This window comes from Rhodnius prolixus, unplaced genomic scaffold (genome assembly GCF_049639745.1).
Source record: "Rhodnius prolixus isolate KJV_2025 unplaced genomic scaffold, Rpr scaffold_4, whole genome shotgun sequence".
NCBI classification, from domain to species: Eukaryota; Metazoa; Arthropoda; class Insecta; order Hemiptera; family Reduviidae; genus Rhodnius; species Rhodnius prolixus.
The window spans coordinates 10,953,646-10,975,703 of NW_027411614.1; the positions used below are offsets into that span (position 1 = coordinate 10,953,646).

Below are 22,058 nucleotides of genomic sequence, written 5' to 3' on the forward strand. Positions count from 1 at the left end.
TTAAAATTATGAATATCCCCATCCAAGAACATCATATTCTAATCCTAATAAACAACTACATTTGATAAACCTTTGTAATGTGTGCAATTTATGTGTACAAATTCAACAATGGGCCAAAGTTAACAAACAAAGAATAATATGTCTAGAAAAAGACAACAATGGCTGAAGTAAGTTTTACTTCTTGTTCTTGGCGGTATATATTGAAGTATTGCTGTAATTTTAAGGGTTTATTTTTTAATTAGTTTTGAATTTTTTAGAATCCAGAAGTAACAAAAAACCCTGGAACTTTAGATGTTATATTGTCCGTAAATGAAGGAATATCTTCACATAAAAGATCACCAATCAAAAGTACTTCAAGTACATCATCTTCTTGCAGGATATGTCATGATAGTAATTAAATTCATAATACTTAATAACTTTTATTTTTAAGAATACGTATTATTTTATTTTTACTTGCATATTCATATTTTTTGCGAGGAAGAGGGAGAATCCATTCTCAGATTTAATTGTTACAGACGCAAACCCAACTACATTCTGAAGTCTAGTCTGTGTCTCTACAGTTCTTCTGTGGAGATATTTCTTTCTATTTTAATAATATTTTATACATTTTTCATCCTCTCTAGAGCGTTATTGTGTTGGTAAGTCGACATTTGACAATTTGTTTAAAATTTCGTCAGTAAGTTTGATTAAAGCATGTAAATTTTTTTGTTTATGCAAGTTTTTAAAAATATGGTCAAACATCTGTTCTCCTAGTGATCATGTGCGTGTAAATGGTCATGCCCCACATCCTAGGTAAGTTTATCATAATCTAAGGCGACAGCAGATGCACAAGTACATTTACTAAATATAAATACGTAATTACAATCCCCAAATTGATTAATTATTAGAAAACCTTACAGAAAGATAACAGAAAATAATATTTTTATAATAATAAATAATATTTATCATAGAGATTGGCTTGGCGGTTAGTCCCATGGATCCTCACGCGAACTCACTATGGCTGCCAATAACTGCTTATATACTGCTTCTTAATTTACAAAAAAGAGCTATAAACTGTAAACCATCTAATTTATTTTTTATTTTTGTATTAGATTATTTTAAATTAACGTGAAAGGGAGTAGAGATAAGCCATCTCCACGGTGGCCTAAAAAATCAATTATAGGTCTCTAATGTATCAGTGTTGGTTAGACAAATGTTGGCCCCGTAATCCGTATTTCAATCTAGAGTTTTACCATTGTTATCCCATTAGAGATACGACATTATAGTACTATTTTTCTTCCTTAAGACGATTTGAACCCGATACAAATTTAAAAGTGTATAACCATTGCATTTAATTTCGAAAAAAGCAGAAATATGTAGGTAATTTGTAGTGTGCACTATAATCACTATGATTTTGCCAGGATGTTCTCATTTATATTAAATTCACATAGTTCCACGAATAAATTTGTTCAACTCTTGTATCTGAATGTTTTCTAGAATAAAGTAGAATTGTTGGGAACCTGACAATGGAAATTTTAAATAAAAGTACATATTACTGGTCAGTTTTAATTTTTAAATAATTAAATAGTATATATTTACAAATTAAATGTGGCCTGCTCACTAAGAGTCATTTATATTTTAAATAGATTTCAGTTCTTCATAAGTCTTCATACAGTCTTCTCAAGGCTGTAGGCTCGCCTAGGTAGGAATAGGAGGGTGTTGATGGCAGTCTCGTAAGGGTGAGGAAGAAGTTGCATGTAATTTGGTCATGAGAGTATGAATTTCTCTGTGTATTTGTGTGTTCGTAGTAAACCTAGTCAATGCAGATCGTAGTACTTCATTCGGAAAAGTTTAGTGGTTTCGTCAGTATGTTGCTAGTTGTAATCCTAACTGGGCAGGCGGATGTTAAAAGAGATCTGAGGTGCATCTTATGCAGCTGTTCAGTACTGGAGTGTTTGAGCGGTGTGTTTCTGTTAAATAGTGAATATAACAGTTACAGTCGAGTAATGCTTGGTGCGTAAGTTTTAATCTTTATATTAAAATAAATATCCGCTCCTGTGATTTTTCACGAAATTTCGCGTTTATTGGACAAATGTCCATACCCGCCAAAAACCTGCCTGCTTAATTCTGTAAGAAACTTTTCACAAAAAGAGGCAGAAGTACCAGCAAGTTTCAATAGGTATGGTACGCTCTTTGGTTACCGCCACAAAAGCTAACGTTAAACATTCTAAACGTTTGCACATAGCAATTATGCCAGATTCATCACTAAGCGCTTCCTTCACATCAAAGCTGCATGCAACAAACTGAGTTTAATTATCGAATCAATAACAAATTCATAAAATTTACAGATGACCTTCCTGAAACATTAGTATCACCTTGCCTGTGTACTGGATCATTAGCTTTGGTTCATGTACCTTGTTTAGAAAAATGGTTAACCACATCAAAAACAAGGCACTGCGAAATATGTGAATTCCCATTTAAAACTAAAAATAATTATAGACCAATTAGAGAGGTAAGATTAAATTGAAAGTAAATATATTGTGTGTACTTTTGTTCATTTAATTTACATAATTGTATATAATGGTCACATTGTAACCATGAACATGATCACAAATCCATTGACACATTATAATTTCATATTTTAACTACTCACAACAGGGTATAATTATTACATCACATAATTTTTTTAAAGACTAAGAATTTTCCATTTGTCCTAAACATTTTGAAGAATTATATTTAAATAGATATTTCAAGAGCCGTAATGTACTACACTTCAAGTTTTATCAAAAAAACAGAAGTATGTAAGAAGTGTTTTTCTTCACACGAACACTTTTTTAAAAGTCTCCTCTGAATTATCAAGTCAACACTTTTTGATTCCGTGAATGGAAAAATTTCAAAAAACATTTTATACAAGATCATGATTTTGTAATTTAATCCTGTTTTAGTTGTATATTTTCTTGAAATAAATAAAACTGAAAATGTATTTTTTTTTGTAGTGGTTACTGTCTGAAAGGGGTCCTGGAGCTTCAGGGCATTTCTACAGTGATTTCCTGTGTTTATTTTTACTTTCACCGCTTTGTTTTGTATCTGTATACCTCTGCACAGTTCAAGCAGTTAAATATATACAAAAATGTCATTGGGAAGGTATTGGACTAGCATTGATTAGTATTTCGATATTGAGCACTTATTTCATGTGGGCTTTCGTTACTGTTAGGTAAGACTCTTATCTCTTTGTAAGTTTATTAATATTAATTTTTATTTAATTTAAATTATATGTTTAAATAACTGAAAGTCAAAGAATGTAATTCTAACGATAAAAAGGCCCTTATTTAAACTTTTAAAATACCGTTTCTTTTGTTTATAAGAGATTCCATTAGGACAACTTCTTGAAGATTCCAGACGTCTTTACGAATGTCATTAATATACCAAAATAACCTTAGAAAATAAATATTTGTTAAAAAATTATCTTTATTTTGCAAGGAGAAGAAAATAGATGATTGCTGCGAAAAGATTAAGTCAGAATAAGATCGCTCATTCCACAGCATTCATTCAAACATAATTTCCTAAGAAAAGCTGGGATTTCTTCAAGCTTGGAGGAAAGACTTTGCTTCTTTTTTGGCATCTGGAAGTACCCCTACTTAAACTCCTCTTAATGTTAGCATTGTCACAAATCGCGTATTGAGTATGTGAGACTGCATTTAGTGCTGCTCAGAATGATTACGAGCCATCATTTTATATTCTAGAATTTTCACATGCACGTATGTGTTGTCCTTCTGATGAATCCTATCGACCATTTCATTGTCTTCGAGGCAACAAGCCCTTACCATGGAAGGGGTATATTTGTTATTCTTACCAAGGTATTGAGCGAGTTTGAAGAGTAGTCCCGATGAGATCTTTGAATAGTTTAGAGATAGCTCTACAGTTGAATGCCTTGAAGAACCAGACATCAAAATGATAAAAACATTAGGATTTTTTCCACCAGTCTTACAGTCTTCTCTTCACTAGCTTTAGGTTGCACCTGACTGTTAACAAAACCTTCATGAAACCAAGAAAAAATAAAATCCTTGCAAGTCAGAGGCAGTTTTTTTTATTTGTTATTTACAGATTCCATTTACGATGTCTTAGAAACTGGCAGCAGGAACACCGTACAGTTCAACTCCATCAAAGCCACATCATTCACAGAACCCTACCTAGAGAAGACTTTAATCCTTAATGTAGAGGAAGTCTTCACAAGCCAACCATTTATATTTAGCCGGAGAGAAAATAAAGTTTCATTAAAGCTTTAAAATTAATTTATATCTCTTGTAATGTTAATATTCACGTCCCAATGAAGGAGCCCATAAATCATGAATTCGCTTTATTGTTTATTTACTATTAAAGTTGCTTCTATTTGGGTAAATTATGCTATTGTGATAATAAAACTTCAGTTTAACTTTGTTGGGGCTAAAGAGGCTTTATTTTTCTGAACTTACAATTATTGCTTCAGTTAGATTTTAAAATCAATAATGGATATGAATTTTACTACGTTTAGAAAAACTACCAATTTATTTATTTTTAAAAAGATTTTATATATTATTAAGTTAGCAGTGAATAGTTAATTTTTTTAATTACAATAAATTGTTTGCAAAAATATGTTCATTTTATTTTACTAGTAGTAATTGCAGTTGACTTTATCTTCATAATTTTCCCAAACTCAGTCTCACAATTTACGAGAGGTGTGCAAGTTCTGCAGCGCTCAACCAACTTCTTTTCTAATTGTAATTTATCTCATATTTCTTATGCGTAAAATAATATTGAAAGAAGGATATGTGACATTACATCTTCCCCTAAAACCCCGGCGAAGAAATCAATTCTTCCAAGAGAAAGTTTAAATCCTAAGAGAAGTCTAAACTAATTTTCGACCAACTAATTATCTAAACCCAACGATGAATGACTAAAATGTGACAACACTACACTAAGAAATTTTATCTTCCTTTTTCTACCTTTTTCATTCAATTCTACATCACTTGATTATGTCCTTTTGTTCTTTACTTTTGATGGGTTTTGTTTTTTCAGGATGATAAAAGTGTAAATTTCAGAGAGTTCAGAATAAGAAGCCAATTTTTTTTTATAAGGTACCCGTAAACATATAACCACAATGCAAGAAGTTTGTTTTTGGCATAAGTTAAAAAGTGTATGGTTGGTAGATAACAATAGTAAGATTGATTGATAGACATTATCTTTTTTCAAGTATATATATTCAAATTTGGCTTCTGATTCATTTCAAACAATATTACTTTAAAAAAAAGAAAGAAAGAAATGAATAAGTAGGTCTGAAATAAACAGATATTACGTTTTATTTGTTTTTTTACAAAAAGGTTACACTGAAACTCACAACAAAACGTTCATAAATTTAATTCCACAATCATATTTACTCAACTTTTTTACTATTAAATATTTCCACATTCTGTTGAGTTATTATATTGCTATGGATGACAGACTTTACAAGTGGAGGCAAGTACAACGGAGTTTTAAACGAATTTGGTACTTAAACTAGAAAAATAAAAAACAAATTCTTTAAATAAAGCAAATATCTTTATTGAAGTAGAAAACCAGATAGAAAAAACACTTAATGCTTCTCAATTTATAATTTTCAACCTAAAATTAAAAAAGTCTTTTAGAAAAGTTAACCTAATTAAATAAAGTATTAACATTCAATTAATACTTGAGATTGATAATGAACAAAATTCAACACTAGGAGTGCTGGCGCGATACTCAATGTTAAGAGTTTATAAGTATGATCACATTTTACTTCAAGTCTTAATTAATTGCTAATAGTTCACACTAAATGCACAACGTAAATACACACAGTTTAACCTAATTTATCTCATTACAAAAAAAATCTCATTGAATACACAAAAACTTATCAAATAATTAATATTAATCAGTCAAAATGGTCATCAAAGAAAAAGCTGCTTTGTCAATTGACCATATGAAAAAAAAAAAAAACAAGATTCTATAATAATTACTCTTCCATCTTTTCTTCCTTCTTCTTTGCAGGAACTTCCTTATTAGTTTTAATAGCTGGCTCATTTGTTTGTGTGATTGGGATTTCACGAGACTCTTTTTCTGGTAAAGCCTGGAAATAATTATTAGTAAAAATATTAAAAATTATTTTTAGTAAATTTACAGATTATAGGCGAAGTTTAATCCAGTACTATACATTGCCTTTGATATAAAAAACTTTACAATTTACATGGCACTGCCAGATCTTAAGAGCACTTAGGCCAAATGACACTTATATGCATACGTTTTCCTTTCTTAGAGTCAACTCCAAATTATGGAGAGGTAGTACATTAAATAGGATACAAAAGTTTACATTTTTGTTCTGAGCACATTTTTTGAAGAATTAAACAAAATCCACAGAACTGGATAAAAGGGTTCTAGAACATCGAAAGCAAAAAGAGCAAGAAAAAGGATTTAAAAAAGATAATGAACGTTACAAACCATGTGCTACAGAAGGTTCAGGTGCTAAACTCCGACTTCAAGATCGAATAAAAAGTAGAAGATGGTTGGATTGCTAAAGAAATCCCCAACCACAAAGGAGAATGTCTTCAAGACTTCTTAATGCAGAGATTTTTATGATTTCGAATGTGAGTACGATAATATAGAAATTAGATATAAAATAGATATACGGTAGTATAGGCAATAATCCTTTTAAAATTGCACCTGATAAGTTTAAATCTAACAAAAAAAAAAAAAGTTTAAACTTACCAATTTTGGAGCCTTCAATGTCAAAACTCCATCGGATGATAGATTCGAAACAAGGGCTGCTTTATCAACATTTTCTGGGATCTTATAGCGGCGAGTAAATTGTCTTGAAATAAAGCCATGCTGATCTGAACGTTCATCATGTTTACCCTCAACGACAATATAATCTTCAACCACTTTAACTTTTAATTCTTCTGGCTTAAACTGTTGAACGTCTAGACTCACCTTAGGAACATAAAAAATAAGTTGAAAGCAAAATTTAAATTACTTAAGTTTGAAATTAATAAAAACTGGGAGAACACATGGGCCAAGTTTACAAATATTTGCATGTGTTCTTTTTTTAATCTTTCACCTTAAAATACTTTAGTATTTTTTACTATTGTATTTTCTTTTTCAAATAAAGGCTTATTCATTTACACACAAAAAAAAAGAGTAATATACAAATTACTAATTACTAACTTTAAACTCGTTCTTATTAGTTTCAACAGTGGAAACACCTGAATCTCCAGCAGCCATGTTCCTCCAAGGTCTCAAATATCCTGACCTCAAAGGAACAGACATCATAACAGAACGTGGCCGAAGCATTTCGTCGTTCAATAATCCCAGACCAAAATGCTGATCGTATATATCACCCAAAGTGGGCTTCCTATAATCTTCCAGTAGGTCGTTTATCAACAACGGTAGAAGAGACATCTAAAAAATGAATAAAATTTGTTATACTCTTGTTGAAGGGCATTTATATATATTTGCTCTCTGTAAATGGTATTATGGCAGAAATGAAGCAACAGTTACTTTTAGAATAAATTATAGGAACCATTTATAAATCAACCTCAACTCTACTAATACTAAAATGTAAATCATCATAACCAGACGATGTGAAAACTATTTTCCTACGACTTAAATGTACCGCTTACTGATAATGCATTAATAGTTCACGTACTGTTTCTTCGTTAATGCATGATAAAAAGTAAACAAATCAATTTAGTCTGTTAATTTCTAATTTGCAATACAGCTCGATTTTCGTTTCTCTATGAACCATTAAACCTGGAAAACTAGACTTTTACAAAATTAAATAAAAATTTTATTTACTAATTGAATTAAACATTTTTTTGAACTTTATACCCCTTCACATTAAATTTAAGAAAAAGCCTCTTTCCTTACAAAACAAACTCTGAACTTTATTGAATTTTTAATTTTAACATTATTAATTACTACAAATTAATCCCAAATACAAAATAAATCCAACATAAACAACAAAATAGAAGCAGTAGAAATTAATTTGGCGCAAAAAAATTCAAATACGAAAAAGGAAGTGATGAGTAACAATAAATAATATACTAAATGTCGTATGTAAAAACCATTTTGAGAACAAAAATGACTCACCTTTAGTGAAGTTTACAAATTAACTAACGAACAAATTCAATAAATAAAACAATTAGCACATATATGCCGATCGTCTTTTAACAATATTATGCGAATCACAACTGGTGAGCTACCGAGAGCCGGCGCAGTATTTAAACACGTGGGAAACTTCCAGAACAATCTAGACTTAACCACAGCCTGTTAGAACGATCCAGAACAATGTAGAACCGTTATTCCAGTATTTAAGAATTGCAATTTATTGAATTGTGATTTTATAAAAGTCAAATTTGTTTATCCATTAATATTATAATTTATGTAATAATAAATCGGTAATAAATAATTTAATTTAGCCAATATTCAATAAAACTACATAGTAAACTCTTTACCTACAACTTAAAAATATTAAATGTAAAGTGATAAAATAAGAAAATTAACATTTTTTTACTTTAAAAGTTGTAGTAATAATATATACATTTTTAATTTATTGTTTTTTTTCTGATAGAGACTAAGTTTAAACATTTACCGCAAAAAATATGTACATATATGTAAATTTGTACCTGTGTATGTAGGTTTGTCTTACCCTCCGCGATTCTTCAGGATTTATCATTAAAACATTACTTAAATTTGCGCGATTTATTTACTATTAACTTATAAAACAATTTATGAAAAAATAAATTCTTATCTCTACCGTCATCACAAAATATGGTAAGGGAAGAGAAAATTAAAAAAAATTAGAACGTAGAACCTGGGTGACTTTCTCTTACTTTAATTGACGTAAAGAAATTTTCTTGAAATCATTTTGTGCGAAAGAATTGTTTTAAAAAAAAGTATGTTAATTTCTGCATAACCCATTTTTTTGAAATTTGGAATTTTACTTCGATAATTAGTTCCTATTAGCTATGCTTTCTTATGAATGACTGTTTAAAGGAAGCTTAACCCACTACTGTCCTAAGAACTGCCTTATCCTGGAAAAACGTTGTAAATAAAACCTGTAGGTCTACACATTAGGCTAATTTTCTCCAGATGCTATATTGCCAGCTTTCGTCGATGAAATATAAATTTTGAACTTCTCAAGATTCTCTCTTTTTAGTTTCGATGACTACACACATGTACAGACACCCGAAACGTTTTATGAGGAAACGACGGAAAGACAAAATCGAAAATCTGCACGGTCGCGACATCTTCACTTGTAGTAGAACAAGTACATTATATTCATAATGCTGAGAGTAAGAGAAAGGAATACATATGTATGTAAATATAATATTTCATGTAATATTCAAGTTTTACTCTAAAGTCATTTAAAGCATTAAGCTAATGAGGAGAAAGGTTTTTCTACTTATAATTATAGACATAAGTATAACCAAACAGATACTTTCAAAAGGTAGATTTATTAAATTCTTACGAGATTAAACCTAACCAACATCTACCTCTTCAATTGCTTAATTGGATACATTGCACATAAGTACATACATAAAAATAAAAGAATATGTCCTCGATTAATTCTTGTGGAAATATAAGAAATACGAGACTTAGTTAAATAAGAAAAATAAACATGTAATTTTCTTCTTTAATATTGAATCCTTTTTTTAAATATAAAAATTAAAGAATGTCGAAACTATTCAATCGAGGTTTTTGAAATTAATCATTAAATGATTGAAATGTCACAAAATTAAAACTTGAAAAACTGATTTCAATAAAGGAGCAATTCCAGTTTCATTTTCATCATACAGGTCAATTTCTAAAAAACTACTTTTTCGTACCTCAAAAGACTTCAAAACGCATATATATCGAGAGAATTAATAATCTAAATTTTTCGAAACGCACGGAATGTTTGAAAAAAGTAAAATTAATCCATTAATCATAGAAAATAGAGCATAGATAAATTGCTGCAAAATTTATACTTCGATAAAGCTACTAATTAATGTTGAAGATGAAAAAAACCTTAGGTTAATGTAAGATAAGTTGCATTTTTTAAAGTATAATTGCAATTGCAGATTATTTGAGAAACATAACAATTATTTGTAAGTAGTAATTCATAAAATTTTGTTCATTGTACTTAAACAAAATCCTTCCCTGAGAATTTACTAAAGTCAGAGGTAATCAAGCCTCCTACAGATAGTTTATTTACCCGTATATTTATTTAATAATCATTACACAGGACAAGGCTTTCATGCTTCACCCACTTTTCAATCTCTTCACTTCATTTACTTGATTACTTAAACAATAGGAAGATACTTAACAATATTTTCAGTTAATTAACTAGTTTGATTTAATGTGACAAAGGGAAAAGGAATAACGGTGCTATAACAATCACAAATATACCTTCACATGAACAATAATCCAGTTGACCCCCTGCTAACATTTTGTATTATCCATCATCAGTATATAATAGTTACAGTGTGCCAGACAATGTTTAGTCTCTACAAAGATACGCTGTCTGTCGAACGGCTGGAAAGAAAGGTCAATATATTTTATGTTGTGCCACCACACATTATTCCATATGTAAACTTTCTTAAATCCATTTTAATCTAAAAACAATTTTACAGGTCACTTGCTTTACAAAAGAAATGGATTCGGAAGAATTTAAGAAGTTTGCGAAAGAAGCTATTGATTATATTGTTGATTATAATGAAAATGTAAGAGAAAGGTATGTTTTATTAAAAGATTTAACTTATTTTAACTACAATTTATTTTCAAAAAATTAAATTTTTGTATCTATTTAAATTTTTAGAACAGTATTACCTAATGTTCAACCAGGATATCTAAGTCGCCTAATTCCGCGAGAAGTGCCTGAAAATCCAGAACATTGGACACAAATAATTCCAGATATTGAACGATTAATAATGCCAGGAGTGAGTATATTGTACCTTTTGGGGTATTGGAAACTCTATCACAGATTAGCTTTTAAGAAGTAAATTAAAGTAATTTTTAATGTTCTCAGATCACACATTGGCACTCACCGATGTTCAATGCATACTTCCCAGCTGGACAGTCCTATCCAAGCATTGTTGGTGATATCCTAAGCGCTGGCATTGGCTGCGTAGGATTCAATTGGGTATTTTATTATTATTTTTTTATAAAAGCCATAAAAAAAAAACTGTCTGGAAAAGCTTTACCCAAAAATCTCGAGTGCTTAACTTGAAGCTGAAGTAATGGAAAGCCTTGCAAATGTTTAACACTAGAGAACAATATTTTCTATCTTTGTCGCAAAACTTTATGAATGTTCTGCATGAGAAAATGAGTTCTAGCAATTCAAGAATATGAAGTTTCTTTAAACTTTTTACAAAATTGTTCCAAAATTTATTAATTTTTTCCATTATTTTAAGATATTAAAAGTGGGGTCTGTGAATGAAAATGTCATTTCAAAACTGCTAGACTGACAGACTATAGCGCTAGAACATTCACATTGCTCCTGTACTCTGAATGACAAGTAACTTAACTAGAATTACTTTTGAGTAGTAGATTACTGTTCCGTTGAAAAAATAGTTAAATAACATTCCATTTTTAAGAGATTTAGAAGTCAAGGGAAAAGGTGTGGATTCCAGATTTGTTCAAGAACTGTTTTGCATTTTTAGGAAAACTAGTGACTCCTCCAGCATCTTACAAATATCTGAAGTATAATTCGGCAACCAGAAGTATCTACTGGCTTTCCATTACCGTTGCGCTTAAGCGTATTGGAGTTAATTCTTATTTGATTATTTAGAATTAAGAAATATAAAATGAGAATGTAAAATGTTTGAATTGTTTTTTAAAAAAAAAAACAGTTTGTGATTTCAAACCTTTTTTAATTTTTATAACAGACGTTGATCACCTTAAAAAATAGTCTTACAAATTCTTTTAGTAATTTTTTATTTAAAATAGTGTTTAAATTGTATTAGATGACCAGTCCAGCTTGTACTGAGTTGGAAGTTATTGTAATGGATTGGTTGGCGAAACTTTTACATCTTCCAGAACATTTCCTCGCCAGTTCGAATGGACCTGGAGGTGGAATTCTACAGGTAACTTATTAAATGATTACTCATCCTTATAGCAGATAAAAATAAAACCATTCTAATAAAATTTTGTAATTCGAAGCAATCAGGTAGCGAAGGTATATTAGTTGCTTTGATCACAGCTAAAGATAAAATGGTACGCAAAGTCCAAGGAAGGTATCCTGATTGGGATGATGGACTTATAAAGGCTAAACTGGTAGCATACTCTTCAGGTTTACAAAAGTTTCTATTTCATTTTATTATAAGATTAGATAAAATCCAAATCTAATGATATTTTCTATTTGTTCAAGATCAATCAAATTCAGCCATCGAAAAAGCCGGTTTACTAGGTTCTATGAAAATACGTTTACTACCCTCTGATAATATGGGTCGTATACAGCCGAAACTTTTGCAAGAAGCAATTATCGAAGATAAAAATAAAGGACTCATTCCTTGTTTTGTAATTTGTTTTATTTTAAAAATATATATTACTTTTTTAAATTATAGTAATGTTTAAAACTGTTTTGGGTTAATTTTTAAGGTTGTGGCTACGCTTGGCACTACAGGTATTTGTGCATTTGATGATTTAAATCAAGTTGGTGAAGTTTGCCAGAAGGAAAACGTTTGGTTACATGTTGATGCTGCTTATGCAGGTAAATTGCAAGATCTATTATTTTCCTTCAAAAATAATCTTAGAAATAAGTGTTTGTAATAGGAGAATTGGAGCTGAGTTTAGGTCAAAGACATTTTTGGGTAAATTCTTATGTCAAACTAAAAAATTAAAATAAAATAATAATTACAGATTTTCTATGAAACTAACGAGTTTTAGCAGGATGTCCTGCTTTCTTTACGACTGTAATGGTAACACTTGCAATGTTTTGCAGACTGCCAGCATCTTCTTTTCCAGATTTTCGAGTCTTTCAAGGGTTTTGTCCTTTTAATGAAGTAGAAAAACTACGATCAACATCTTAAAATGTTAAAGAACTATAATATATATATAAGGCTAACAAAATAAAAACCAGTGACCGTCATTCATGTTGGAAACCCATAAATAATTAAATTACATGGAAATTACAGAAAAGAGTTCACATAAAAAACGCTTTATCATTACAATCCTTAAAATATGTTTAAGGAGCTGCATTTATGTGTCCCGAATATCAATATTTACTAGCTGGAGTAGAGTATGCTGATAGTTTTAATATGAACCCACACAAATGGTTGCTGATAAATTTTGATTGCTCAGCATTTTGGTAAGGACTTACTTTTGTATATTTTCAAGTTACAGGAAAGAATAAATTTTGGTTGTTATTTCTTCATTAGAGAGTCCTTTTATCTTTTTTGCAGGATAAAAAATCGAAATGACTTACTAAATGCCTTCTCAGTTGATCGTGTTTACCTAAGAGACAGAGGTGATGCCAGAGAAAAATATGCTCCAGATTATAGAGTAAGTAGTAATATTTAAAATCTATAACTTTCTAGTAACATTTTTATTAAAATATTAAGTAGCAAAATTTTTACAGAATTGGGAAATTCCATTAGGAAGACGTTTCAGGTCTTTGAAATTATGGCTTACACTACGACTGTACGGTGTAACCAATCTACGAAACTACATAAGAAAACAGTGTGCATTAGCTAAACATTTTGAGTCGTTGGTTCGTCAGGACAGCAGATTTGAGCTTGTTAGTCCAGCAATTATGGGTTTAGCTTGTTTCAGATTGAAGGTACTTAATTTTAAAGTTACTACATGCAAATATTTTTACTGTTAGTGATTATAGCAACAATCACTAAACCTCTCTACGTTTATGAACAAATGGGAGTTTTCTGATTGTGGTTTCTGTTTTTTTAAAGTCTCCTGACAACTAATTTCCGGCCCAACGATTTCAGATTAATTTAAGAATTTAAGAATAAAATTTATTAATATCACTTACAAATAAAATTCGAGGTAAATAAAAACAGGCAAATAAAACTTCCATCTGAACGCATTTTTTTTTTTATAGGGTGAAGATTCATTGACAAAAGAATTATTAAAATTGATAACAGATAAAAGAGAACTATATATGAATGCAGGTTCACTGCGAGGTAAATACTTCATCCGGTATGCGATATGTAGTAGATTTATGGAATATAAAGATGTACAAATCGCTTGGAACATTATTGTTACACAGGCAGATTTAATACTAGCTAGAACTAGAATTATAGAAAATATAATCACTATGAACAGTGAAAAAAAGAATAACAAAACTTGGGAAAAAGCTTTAGAAGAATCTATGGTCAGTATACAAGGATAAATTAGAAAAAAAGATTAAAAATCATGTCTCTCAAGAGAATTACTCATTAAAAATTCGAATTTTATTTTAATATCTTATAATAGTCATCTGGAATATAAATTTTCTTAGAAGAAGTGAATACAAACATTATCTAGGTTACTGAGATTATAAAAAAGATAGTAAAGTTAGAAAAGACTAGTCTAGTACTAACAAAAAGAATCTAACAACAATTTTATGTACTTTAAGCATACAACTGTTCGATGATGACTTTAAATTTAATTCATTTTGAACGTAAAGGCTTTCTCAACAAAACTGCACAGTAATTTTTAAACGGAATTAATCATAACTGCAGAATGTTAACAGATTTTAATCAATAATAAATGTAATTAATCTTAACTCCACAATTTATTTACAGGAAAATATAAATTTACTCAGAAAAATCAATTATTGCTTTTACAGTATAAAACTAACAATGAAAGAATAAGATTAAATTGTTTATATGAAAAAATAAATGTATAATTCATTATAAAACAATTATATACAAATACAGTTGTATTCTTCCTAAACATTTGTTTTTACCCAAATGTTATGTTTTCCAGTAATTTCAACGTTGCTGACATGTTTGGCCGGTTTCTTTTTTCTTGTAAACATTTTTGTGCAATATCGTACAAAGCAAGCACAAGAGAAAAATTTGGAACTTTAGGCTTCATATCGGTAACATCTTCGATGCAGTCAATTTCATCTATGTGACTTGCCTGAAATTAAAATAAATATGAATTTTTGTATTAATTTCTTTAGATTTTCGAGAATAATACCTATTTATCACAAATTAAAAAACAAAACCGGGTAAATTTTTAACTATTACTAATAACAAATAATCTAATCTCCTACCAAAAGTGTATCATTATCTCTTACATTCCAAAATAATTTTTTTTACCAGTAAATTATTTCTTAAAAGAGAGTGACCTTTCTGTGGTATATTATGTGGTAGGAAGCTACATTTAAGCGATAATCAACAGGTCGGTTATTGAAAAATTGTAAATCTCAAAAACCTAAATAAACAAAGTTAAATATTCTTTGGATGACCAAACTGAAACCTTCTAAGAAATCGAATCTAAAATATTTTTCAGATGAGAAGTTTATTATAGACAAAATAAAAAGTTATAATTAGGTTGTCACTTTAGATAATAAACGAGAACGTTCCAGGAACACTTGTTTATCATTGTGTCGACTTTAGTACCCATTCTAATTTGACCAAGGTTTTAAACTATGTTCTCATCCTAAGTCAAAAAGTAAGTGTATAATTCTTTGTAACGTACATTTTTCAAATCGATGGTAGATAAGTTTAACATAAAAGTCATTCAACAACTGTACTAACCAAATCACATCCTTCTCTATCCTCATCAAATGGTGGTAATCCTGTAATCAGCTCCAATAATACCTGAAAATTTAAATTAAATTTTACAAATGACATCCGTTTCCATTACATTACTGTTTTACATTAACTTATCAATAGAACTTATATTGATGCTAACCAAAAACTAAATAAACCCAGTTCATTCTCCATGGGTCACAACTGCTGCTATTCGGACAACCCTTATACAACTGTCCTACCGGACAGTTTTAATAAGCTGATGCTTAGTAAATAAATGTTTCGTATATTTTTTTTGTTAACTGTAAATTTGTAAATATTTTTGATGTTTTTTAAATAAAATGCTTCTTTTTTTGTGACATTGGGCAAAAAAGCTGTTGAACTAAATAATTTGTATTAATTTATTAAATATCTACAATTTAAAGAGAATGAAAATACTTAGTAAAAATTTAAGAAATTAATGATAAAGTAAATAGGATTGGTGAGCTTCGAAGCAATTCACGAGTACGTTAAACCAAAATATACTATCCATAGCTTAAGCAGAAGTATTAGCGAATATGTTATTTTTATTACCAGTTAATTAATAGAGCTTCCCAAGATACCCAAGGAAATTTTGCTAGATCAAACAAAAAATTATTTTTTCTTTATATGGTAAAGACTGTCGAACAATTGATTTTACAGTAATTATACCTACCACACCAAAACTGAAAACATCCATTTTGACAGACACATCTCCGCGGAAAGCTTCTGGCGCCATATACGCCGAAGTACCTAAAACTGTAGTCGTCAGTGCAACTGTGCTTGTATTTTGTCCCGCGGATCCTTGTCTAGCCAATCCAAAATCTCCAACCTATAAATTATTATTTTTTCCTAAAATTAAAACATTTTTCTACATAGCAAAAAAAAAAAGTAATTGAACTGTAATTTATATAAGAGGTTTTACCTTTGGAGTTAAATTTTCATCCAACAATATGTTAGCGCTTTTCACATCTCTATGCACCAACGGCTTTGAACTGTATGTATGAAGGTACAGTAGACCTCTAGAAGTTCCACAAGCAATATCGTATCTTTCTTTCCATTCTAAAACTCTGCTTCCTTCCTAAACAGAACATCACTACTTTACTTATTTTAAAAACCTGCATAACGAAATACTTATTTGGAGATCTCCACTTGAAAACATTTGCGGTTACATAGTCAACAGTCGGCAATTTTTTACGGCCTGATCCTTAACCTAACAAAGCATAATGGATGTTGGAAAGAGGTTTTTGGATTTAAGTTAAATGGGGCCAAAATACCATTTAAAGATAATAAAGTTGGGCAACACATAATATATAAGACAAACATAAAGGCCAATAAAAGCTAGATTTTCTTATTTTATAAATGTAAATGGTAGGCATAAAATAGAAAGCTGCGCTACTAGTTATAAATATAGACAAGTTCTTCTGGGATATTGGCAGTTACATTACCGAGTGTAACAAGCATACAGGTTTGTGATTTTCTATAAAAAATAAATAAATAAAAAAATAATAAAAAATACCTTACATTCTATCCTATCCTGCAATGAGCCATTAACCATAAATGGATACATTAGACAGAGATGTGGTCCATCACAAGAATATCCGACCAATGATAAAAGATTAGGATGTGATAATTTCGATAGAGTTAATACTTCTGTGCGAAATTGTATTTCTTCCAAACCACGTACAGCCACTCTTTCTAAACGTAATCTTTTAACGGCAACAGTTTCATCAACCTCTCTAAGGTAACATTTGTATACACTACCGAATCCACCATGACCTAGCTCCATATCTTCTGAGAACCTTTTCGTACCAATTGATAGATCTTCATAATTGTAATGCCTTAAATTATCAGCACAAACCATTCTAGAATATAAGGCAAATTGGATATTAATTTTGAAGATAGCTACTTTTTTTATAAGGACTAAAAAACCATAAAAGGGCATACCCATCTAAATTTGCCGAAATGGGCATGGTCTCATGCAATGGAACAAAATTCTTTGCAGAGGAATCTGAATACATAGACAGCGGAGGTGCCATTGGAAGTGGTTTTTCTTCTGGCAGGCCCATAATTGCGGCTGGACCTACTTCTGGCCTCTCTGGAGGTGTTTCTACATAATTGAGTAATGGTAATATTAGAACTACATAAAATAGAACGACTTGTTTTAAATAAATGAAAAGACCAAATCTTACAAATGACGTGTTAATTTTTCCTCCAGGAACATATGCCAAGATATTTAACTAAATATCTAAATTAGGTAATTGAAAAATCTTGCATAACACACCAAAGAATATATTTTGAGAATATTAGAAATACTTTCTTCACTGAATTATCTATCCTACATACAGCTCAATAAGATAATCGACTTATTTACGAACCTATAAATTATTACTAGAGCAATTTTAGAACTGGTAACTCTACCCTATTAGAACCTTGTTTGAGAGAATGTAATCCTACAGTGAATTCACTCTTGGTTTCTTTGTACCTAAAAAGTAACTGTGCGAAAAAGAGCAAGATTAAGTTAGCCGCGTTGCTCTGCAGTAAAATGATTTTATAATGGGAGCTTTTTTTACGTTCTTTACAGTTATAGAGACGAGTATACACCTTCAGGGAAACTAATATCAGTACACAAGCTGTTGACACATTTCCCCCTCATTATTTTACACATAAAAGGCATACTAACGTTTTAATAAATTCACTGAAATAAAATCGGCTGCCCTGTACAACTGACAATTTTTAGACAAATTTAAAAGATCAGATAGGCGCGGTAGTTCTCTCCCACTAGTTCCCCAATCTTCCAAGAAAATTTCAGAACAGGCTCTTCTTTGTTTCTCGCTCGCATCTTCTATCATTCTAAGATTTCAATAATAAAAATTATTAATACTTATTTCAATAATAAAAGTTGTCTAATTTAATAGTAAAAATCTATTTCAAACAAATTATACTTACCTCATGTGTTCCACCGTGTATTTCAGAGTGCCACTTTCATTTGTGACAATGGCCATTAATTCTTTCCATCCTTTACCTACTTCTAAGATACGACATAATTCAAATACAGATTTGGGAGACAGCTTTCTAAGTTCCGTATTTAAATTACACATAACTGCTATACAGTAACTCAATTAAAAAAGAGCATAAAGACAAGCTGCTGGATCCGACGTAAATATAAATATTATTCCCACTTAACCTCCAAACCTGTTACCTAAGAGATCTTGAGCTAATATTTAACGTGGCCTTCACCGGCGGCGCTACCGTCTGGGCAGGTGGGCAGCACTATTTCGTTAATCTATCTCCGGGAGATACTATCAATTTCATTTACTTTCCACAAATACAATTCGCACTTGGCTCATTCTATTAAGAGTAACTGTGGATATATGAATAGAATACGACGCTCAGAGCAATTCGTAACTATACTTTTTGTTGTTAAGTGTCTAATATGGATACTTACGATGGAAATTTAAAATCGAAATCAGCAAGTATACAGTGAGTTCGAATTAGGTGAGAAGAAAGTACATATAAAATGGGAAACGTCTAAAATTAAATAAATTTAGCATAATTATAAGAAGATGCTGATATAATTGAGAAGAGAATTATTGTAAATTCTCTCTCCAGTTGGTTAACAAATACGGGTTTCGATATAACTCAGAGAGTATATGCCTTTCGCAGAGATGTTATGGATTAAATTAGGAATTAATATTTCCACCAAGATAACAAATACTTCCGTTACAAACTGAACTAGTAAAATAATAAAACTAAAAAAAAAAAATTAACCATCATTCACTTAAGGCGAAACACACAAAAATTTCAATTATAACCTGTTTCTTTACAAATTTTAACTTTAAACTTGGTAGGACATTCGACATTATGGCATTTATAACTATAGTACCAGTTACCCATAAACCTAATCTTATAAACCAAGAATTATTTACTTTCCCTTCTTTGTTTCCTATCTCTTAAAAAATAATAACTTTCTGAATTTTTCTTTTGTAAAATAATTTTAGAAGACTTGAATAATACTTTTAAATAAAATTTTTAGTTAAAGAGGATTAAGTTGTTCAATGCTTGTCACTTGTTCCTTGATTGTTACAACTTCTTGTTACAACCTCCTTAACCTTTTCAATTAAAAAAGAAAGCATGGTGAGTTTCATGTTATTTTACTTTTGAATGTATTATTAGCTTTCTTTTCTACTGAAATTTTTTGTTTCTTTTTGTATTATTGCAAAAATCTTTTAAATGTTTATCTATCTTATTAATTTAATTTGTGATTTGGTTAACAAGAGGTTATTCGCTTTTGTGTTGACTGATGGAAGTTTTTCTATTATTTAGGGTAAGGTAAAGTGTTCAGAACTCCGGACAAAGGATAAGAAGGATTTGCTAAAACAACTCGATGAGTTAAAAACAGAATTAACCAACCTTAGGGTTGCAAAAGTTACCGGAGGAGCAGCGTCCAAGCTGTCAAAAATGTGAGTGTTGCATTTTAAATTACTTGGTTCTCTTTCTCTGTGGTATTCATTCGGATACAATAGCGCATAAATGCTTAATTTTCAAGTAACTCATGTCTATTACAGCCGGGTTGTGCGAAAGGCTATAGCACGTGTGTACATTGTTATGCACCAGAAACAAAAAGAAAATCTGAGGAAGTTATTCAAAGTAAGTTTACCATAAATAATAAATTAATATTTTCTCCGTATGAATGTATATTGATGTAATTCCTTGTTTAAGAACAAGAAGTACAAGCCTCTTGACTTGAGGCCAAAAAAGACCAGAGCGATGAGAAGAGCCCTTACGAAGCACGAAAAGAAGATCAAAACTTTAAAAGAAATCAGAAAGAAATCGGCATTTCCCCCTAGGAAGTATGCTCTGAAAGCTTAATTTGAATTTGTTTGAATAAAAAATACATAACTTTTTTTTTATCAGCTTTATTACTTTTATACCTTTGTTTGAAACTTTTAAGTTATAGTTACTAAGTAGTAACTTCATGCATATATAAGTAGTTAAGTACAGTACCTCGCTTAACGAGCATAATTCGTTCCAGAACCTTACTCGTTACGCGAAATACTCGTTAAGCGAAACAATTTTTTTATATAAATTAAAATAAAAGGGGATAATTGCTAGATCAGCCACACTTACACCATTTTCTCGTTTCTCAATGATTTTACGTTTCAATTCTAACGTTATTTTAATTCTTTTCGAAGCCATTTTGTTAGAGGGATAACAAAATAAACACAATAATATTTAAACACAAATATCACAATATGGACTTCCCCTATACACCACTCATTCGGTGAAGTTCGGTTTCGACTGTATCAATGCATTAGATACGTGGAGAATATGAAACGCATATGCGTAAACAGAAATGCCTAATCGAAGAATGCGCAGTTTTCGATGAGTCAGCGAAAACTGCGCAGTCAGCGAAATGTCATTAGAAAACTATCGTTATGCGAAACATCGCTCGCTATAAGAATCAATTTGTTTTACTCGTTATGCGAGTTACTCGTTAAGAGAGGTGCTCGTTATGCGAGGTTCCACTGTACATAATATATAAGTAGCTATGCTTTACTGAACCTCAAGATTGCTTAATCATCGGGAAAATGTTTTTGAAGTATATTATAAAAACTTCTTTTGAGATCAAATTTATTCACTAACTCAAATTGAGAATTATTAATTTCTCTCCATTAAATCGCTCAGTTTTAATCACGCATCACATACTGCTGATATCTAGCTTTGAGATATAAATTGATTTCATTACTACAGTAGAGTATGTATGTTTAGAACCGTTGCGTTGCGTAGTTTGTTGGTAGATGTGACCAAACTTCCGCAAAAGTTGCATGAGGTAGTTGAAAGTTGTCAAAATAAGGTAACGAATAAGAAAATGTGTACTGTGAAATTCAGCAGAGTTGTGGACATACTAAATCTTGGGTATAACGGTTAAAATGGGGTTCCTTTAGAAATAGCTCTGACTGCCGCCACGGCTGGGCTTCTGATTTATCATCCAACGTTATATTGTACGATGCAGATTCCTTTACACTTAAGAATGCGGAATTTATAGAACTAACAACTTGCATTAGTACCTCAATCTGATTAAGAACAATTTCGCCTCATTAAGCTGGACCCCCCGCCAAGTAGGTTTGTGCTAGTTTGACGACCATATTAGCCTTTTATAAGCTAATTTAGCCCAGCATGTTTTCTCACTGTTAATTGTGAATTCTACATTATTATGTAACAAAGAAAATAATCCAAATAGTTCAGAACTAAATAAACTGATAATAATTCTTTTCACCCATTTTTATCTTTGTGCAGTAAAATTTAGGTAGGGCTGAGTTGTGGTGGCAGTGAAGA

General features: G+C 30.5%; 5 protein-coding genes across 10 annotated transcripts; 3 read left to right on the plus strand and 2 right to left on the minus strand.

The window, feature by feature from the left end:
- The first annotated feature begins 14 nt into the window (after positions 1-14).
- LOC141456407 (E3 ubiquitin-protein ligase MARCHF3-like) lies at positions 15-5,970 on the plus strand. Of its 2 annotated transcripts, none has more exons than XM_074132360.1 (5): positions 15-167; positions 258-390; positions 2,328-2,491; positions 2,976-3,193; positions 4,084-5,970. In XM_074132360.1, the coding sequence occupies exons 1-5, from the start codon at positions 159-161 to the stop codon at positions 4,190-4,192; spliced, it is 633 nt and encodes a 210-aa protein (XP_073988461.1). In that variant the 5' UTR covers positions 15-158; the 3' UTR covers positions 4,193-5,970. The 2 variants fall into 2 exon arrangements, with proteins under 2 accessions (XP_073988461.1, XP_073988462.1); XM_074132361.1 differs by having other exon boundaries at positions 4,105-5,970.
- Positions 5,298-8,276, minus strand: LOC141456408 (protein lethal(2)essential for life-like). Of its 4 annotated transcripts, none has more exons than XM_074132362.1 (5): positions 8,113-8,276; positions 7,189-7,422; positions 6,733-6,954; positions 5,988-6,097; positions 5,298-5,616 (listed from the first exon to the last, which is right to left on the minus strand). In XM_074132362.1, exons 2-5 carry the CDS (start codon positions 7,420-7,422, stop codon positions 5,598-5,600), a joined length of 585 nt encoding a protein of 194 aa, XP_073988463.1. In that variant the 5' UTR covers positions 8,113-8,276; the 3' UTR covers positions 5,298-5,597. The 4 variants fall into 4 exon arrangements, with proteins under 4 accessions (XP_073988463.1, XP_073988465.1, XP_073988466.1 ...); XM_074132364.1 differs by lacking the exon at positions 8,113-8,276 and adding an exon at positions 7,670-7,800; XM_074132365.1 differs by lacking the exon at positions 8,113-8,276 and adding an exon at positions 7,644-7,661.
- On the plus strand, positions 6,092-14,350 carry LOC141456387 (aromatic-L-amino-acid decarboxylase-like). Of its 2 annotated transcripts, none has more exons than XM_074132326.1 (12): positions 6,092-6,611; positions 10,638-10,738; positions 10,823-10,943; positions 11,033-11,146; positions 11,970-12,089; positions 12,166-12,295; positions 12,374-12,522; positions 12,604-12,715; positions 13,195-13,312; positions 13,407-13,506; positions 13,583-13,783; positions 14,060-14,350. In XM_074132326.1, the coding sequence occupies exons 1-12, from the start codon at positions 6,567-6,569 to the stop codon at positions 14,348-14,350; spliced, it is 1,602 nt and encodes a 533-aa protein (XP_073988427.1). In that variant the 5' UTR covers positions 6,092-6,566. The 2 variants fall into 2 exon arrangements, with proteins under 2 accessions (XP_073988427.1, XP_073988426.1); XM_074132325.1 differs by lacking the exon at positions 6,092-6,611 and adding an exon at positions 10,043-10,551.
- Positions 14,351-14,389: 39 nt separating this feature from the next.
- On the minus strand, positions 14,390-19,595 carry LOC141456391 (interleukin-1 receptor-associated kinase 4-like). The gene is made up of 8 exons (XM_074132333.1): positions 18,669-19,595; positions 18,403-18,572; positions 17,667-17,829; positions 17,239-17,584; positions 16,645-16,800; positions 16,396-16,551; positions 15,708-15,770; positions 14,390-15,084 (listed from the first exon to the last, which is right to left on the minus strand). Exons 1-8 carry the CDS (start codon positions 18,818-18,820, stop codon positions 14,905-14,907), a joined length of 1,386 nt encoding a protein of 461 aa, XP_073988434.1. The 5' UTR covers positions 18,821-19,595; the 3' UTR covers positions 14,390-14,904.
- Positions 19,596-19,737: 142 nt separating this feature from the next.
- On the plus strand, positions 19,738-20,632 carry RpL35 (Ribosomal protein L35). Its single transcript, XM_074132370.1, has 4 exons — positions 19,738-19,856; positions 20,046-20,182; positions 20,288-20,369; positions 20,442-20,632. Exons 1-4 carry the CDS (start codon positions 19,854-19,856, stop codon positions 20,589-20,591), a joined length of 372 nt encoding a protein of 123 aa, XP_073988471.1. The 5' UTR covers positions 19,738-19,853; the 3' UTR covers positions 20,592-20,632.
- Positions 20,633-22,058: the final 1,426 nt, after the last annotated feature.

What these genes read in the sequence shown, in the direction of transcription:
- LOC141456387 (XM_074132325.1), top strand. Translation starts at nt 10,420, where the DNA reads ATGAACAATAATCCAGTTGACCCCCTGCTAACATTTTGTATTATCCAT. An exon ending in AAGGACTCATTCCTTGTTTT is followed by an intron (nt 12,523 to 12,603) that starts GTAATTTGTTTT and finishes TTAATTTTTAAG; the next exon opens with GTTGTGGCTACGCTTGGCAC. An exon ending in TTTGATTGCTCAGCATTTTG is followed by an intron (nt 13,313 to 13,406) that starts GTAAGGACTTAC and finishes TCTTTTTTGCAG; the next exon opens with GATAAAAAATCGAAATGACT.
- LOC141456408 (XM_074132362.1), bottom strand. Translation starts at nt 7,422, where the DNA reads ATGTCTCTTCTACCGTTGTTGATAAACGACCTACTGGAAGATTATAGG. An exon ending in CTAATAAGAACGAGTTTAAA is followed by an intron (nt 6,955 to 7,188) that starts GTTAGTAATTAG and finishes TATGTTCCTAAG; the next exon opens with GTGAGTCTAGACGTTCAACA. An exon ending in CATTGAAGGCTCCAAAATTG is followed by an intron (nt 6,098 to 6,732) that starts GTAAGTTTAAAC and finishes AATTATTTCCAG; the next exon opens with GCTTTACCAGAAAAAGAGTC.
- RpL35 (XM_074132370.1), top strand. An exon ending in GCGTCCAAGCTGTCAAAAAT is followed by an intron (nt 20,183 to 20,287) that starts GTGAGTGTTGCA and finishes TGTCTATTACAG; the next exon opens with CCGGGTTGTGCGAAAGGCTA. An exon ending in ATCTGAGGAAGTTATTCAAA is followed by an intron (nt 20,370 to 20,441) that starts GTAAGTTTACCA and finishes TCCTTGTTTAAG; the next exon opens with AACAAGAAGTACAAGCCTCT.
- LOC141456407 (XM_074132360.1), top strand. An exon ending in TTGCAGGATATGTCATGATA is followed by an intron (nt 391 to 2,327) that starts GTAATTAAATTC and finishes TAAAATTTACAG; the next exon opens with ATGACCTTCCTGAAACATTA. An exon ending in ATTATAGACCAATTAGAGAG is followed by an intron (nt 2,492 to 2,975) that starts GTAAGATTAAAT and finishes TTTTTTTTGTAG; the next exon opens with TGGTTACTGTCTGAAAGGGG.
- LOC141456391 (XM_074132333.1), bottom strand. Translation starts at nt 18,820, where the DNA reads ATGTGTAATTTAAATACGGAACTTAGAAAGCTGTCTCCCAAATCTGTA. An exon ending in TTCAGTGAATTTATTAAAAC is followed by an intron (nt 17,830 to 18,402) that starts GTTAGTATGCCT and finishes TCAATTATGTAG; the next exon opens with AAACACCTCCAGAGAGGCCA. An exon ending in ATGAAAATTTAACTCCAAAG is followed by an intron (nt 16,552 to 16,644) that starts GTAAAACCTCTT and finishes AATAATTTATAG; the next exon opens with GTTGGAGATTTTGGATTGGC.